This window comes from Chaetura pelagica, unplaced genomic scaffold (assembly GCF_000747805.2).
Source record: "Chaetura pelagica isolate M959 unplaced genomic scaffold, ChaPel_1.0 scaffold67, whole genome shotgun sequence".
Classification (NCBI taxonomy): Eukaryota; Metazoa; Chordata; class Aves; order Apodiformes; family Apodidae; genus Chaetura; species Chaetura pelagica.
In genome coordinates, this window is record NW_009954107.1 from 3,859,709 (window position 1) to 3,862,309 (window position 2,601).

A 2,601-nucleotide genomic window follows, 5' to 3' on the forward strand; every position below is an offset into this window, starting at 1 on the left:
CTACTATAAATAAAATTATTTTTATCTTAGCCAAAACCAATACAAAAAATGTTACATGACTTTTTTTGCTGAAGATATTTTTCCCTGAATGATCTGTTAAAGGACAACAAAAATATAATATATATGCGTGGATTACATAAATATTTCTTACAGTTTCTTGCTCTAAATTTGAAATGCAAATCCACTTTGAAATATCCAACCAAAAGCTTACTTTAAATTAATGAACATCACCAAATTTACTAAATGCCTAGTAAAAATAACACTGATGTGGTTTATGCTGAATTAACGCATCACTTTTGTTCTCATAGAAACTGATTTTCTATATGTTCTCAGATAAAGTTCATGTAGTAATACCTATGCAAAAAGACCTCTCATTTGCTTACCTATGCTTACATCTTTCTTTTCCAGATGACACGAGAGCAGTATATATTAGCAACACAACAGAACAGCCTCCCAAGTACTGAACATCCTCAGTTTTACCCAGTAGGGATCTATGGATGGCGAAAGAGGTGCTTATACTTCTTTGTCCTTCTACTATTGGTTACCATGATTGTTAACTTAGCAATGACAATATGGATTTTGAAGGTTATGAATTTCACAGTGGTGAGTATCACAGTGACTTTGTCCCCTGTTTCTTGAAGTAATGACTTGTAGTTATAGTTCTCTTTCCTTTACCCTGGTATATACAAATTTTGGAATTTTAGATTAAAATAGTATCTTCTTGCGTGCCACTTCAGATATTTAAACATTTTGTGTATATTCTACCATGAGTGAATCTGTGCCCTATGTATTAATATACTTTTGGTTAATGATATCTATTGAAAATATATTTGGATCTTAGATTTTTCCCAGCCAAAACCATCATGGCAACTAGCCTAAGCATCTCCTGGTTGCTTGTCACCACCGATAGCAACCAGTAGCAGTTTGTTGTCACTCTTCTCTATGGTATCTGTCAGAGGAGGAAAGTAGGTTAGTTGGGGCAACTTAGTGTATGTTATTTTTTTTAATTTATGTTGTTCTTAGTATATTTTTTTTTAAGTATACTGACCATTTCGATGGTCCTTCTCCTAGAAGTTGACATAACTGTCTTGATATTGATAAAAGTGGGGTAGGTAGGTATAAAAGGCCGTCTGGACGGCCTTTTCTGGAACCTTTGTCTGGAATCTTTAATAGCAGCAAAGTGTTACTAAGTCTGTGTCTCTGAGGTACTCCTGAAAGTACATCTCCATCCAGTGAAAACACTGTTCTCTGCCCACCTGTTGCCAAAGGTAGTTTGGATAAAGGTAGTAGGACTGCTCAGTAGTTGGCAGTGGAGTGGTGTCATTGATAAGGTAGACCACTCCACAGTTTAAAATAACAAAGCTTCTGCTAGGATTGGTGTAGTTTCTCTCTCTGGATTTTGACCTTCATAAGGCATATTTTGATGTAGCTAGTAATACATTTCTAATTCATAGGGTCATAGGACATTTCTATTCTCCATTATTTTATTGAAAATAAAAAACAACCAACAAAACCAGCATTGAACGTATGTCTAAAATTGTTCTGTATATGCTAATGCTCTGTAATGTATGAAGTTGTTTGAAATCTTTGCTTGGTGAGATGTATTGTGCAAATACTTTGCTACTTCTAAGTTGCCACTAGTGTGTGAATATGTTTAATTCATATTTTGATAACTGTATGACTTTAATAATAATGTACTGGCAAGCTCCTTAGAAGTGGGGGCAGTGTTTGGGATTTTTTTGGGAGGGGTTGTTTGGTTGTTTTTTTCCTTTTTCTTTTTTCTTTTTCTTTTTTTTCTTTTTTTTTAACATATTTAGGCATACCTCTTGACTTCAGTAAAAAGGTCTGCTGTTATTCCAGAGGAGAATTAAGCATGGAAATTAAAATAGGTTAAGAAGATGTTTTAAAAAGCACAGAATTTTTTCTCTGTGCAGAGGATCATGTTCCAGTGAAATATTGAAACTTCTTCCTTACCTAGGCAATATTTGACCTTCCATATTACAAGCTACTACATAGCTTGTAGCTGTTTAAAAGTCTTACAATTTGACCATACAGACTTTTTAAAACAAAACCAAAAAGGATATTTTGAAGTATTTTTCTTCCCCACATGCCAAAGCTTTGTTACAAGGTTGAAGGTTGTGGTGAGTTGCTAAATCAGTCCAGAAATCTACAGCAGGAAACAACTGGATTGTTTCAGTATCTGTATGCTACTTAACCAGTTGAAGAATTTGCTTCAGTTCTTTGTATGTGAAGTAATTATGTAAACACTGACTTAATAATTTCACAAAAAATAGTGTTTGAAATGTCATGTACTTAATTTATAAACTCATAATTTCCTTATTACAATTCAGAAATCATAAAGCTTATGTGCATCTTTAATAATCCTGAATTTGTTATAAATATTGGTAAATGTTATGCCACTGACAAGTGTGAGGTAATCTTTATCCCTCATGTTACAGAACTGATACTAATTTTGTATATTCACATTTACTGTAGTCATATATTATATGAAGTGATCTGCAAAACAAAAGTGGAACATAAAACTCCTCTTTCATACAAAATACCCCCCACCACCCCCCTTACCTATAAACATTTTAATTT

The 2,601-nt window shown here is 33.4% G+C and overlaps 1 protein-coding gene across 1 annotated transcript in view; it reads left to right on the forward strand.

Moving 5' to 3' along the window:
• Nucleotides 1–408: 408 nt before the first annotated feature.
• The window catches only part of SGCZ (sarcoglycan, zeta), a 189,942-nt gene continuing 187,749 nt past the window's right edge, over nucleotides 409–2,601 (forward strand). Inside the window, exon 1 of the mRNA XM_010002488.1 lies at nucleotides 409–603. Coding sequence (XP_010000790.1) covers nucleotides 409–603 — 195 coding nt within the window. The remainder of the gene's footprint in view (nucleotides 604–2,601) is intronic.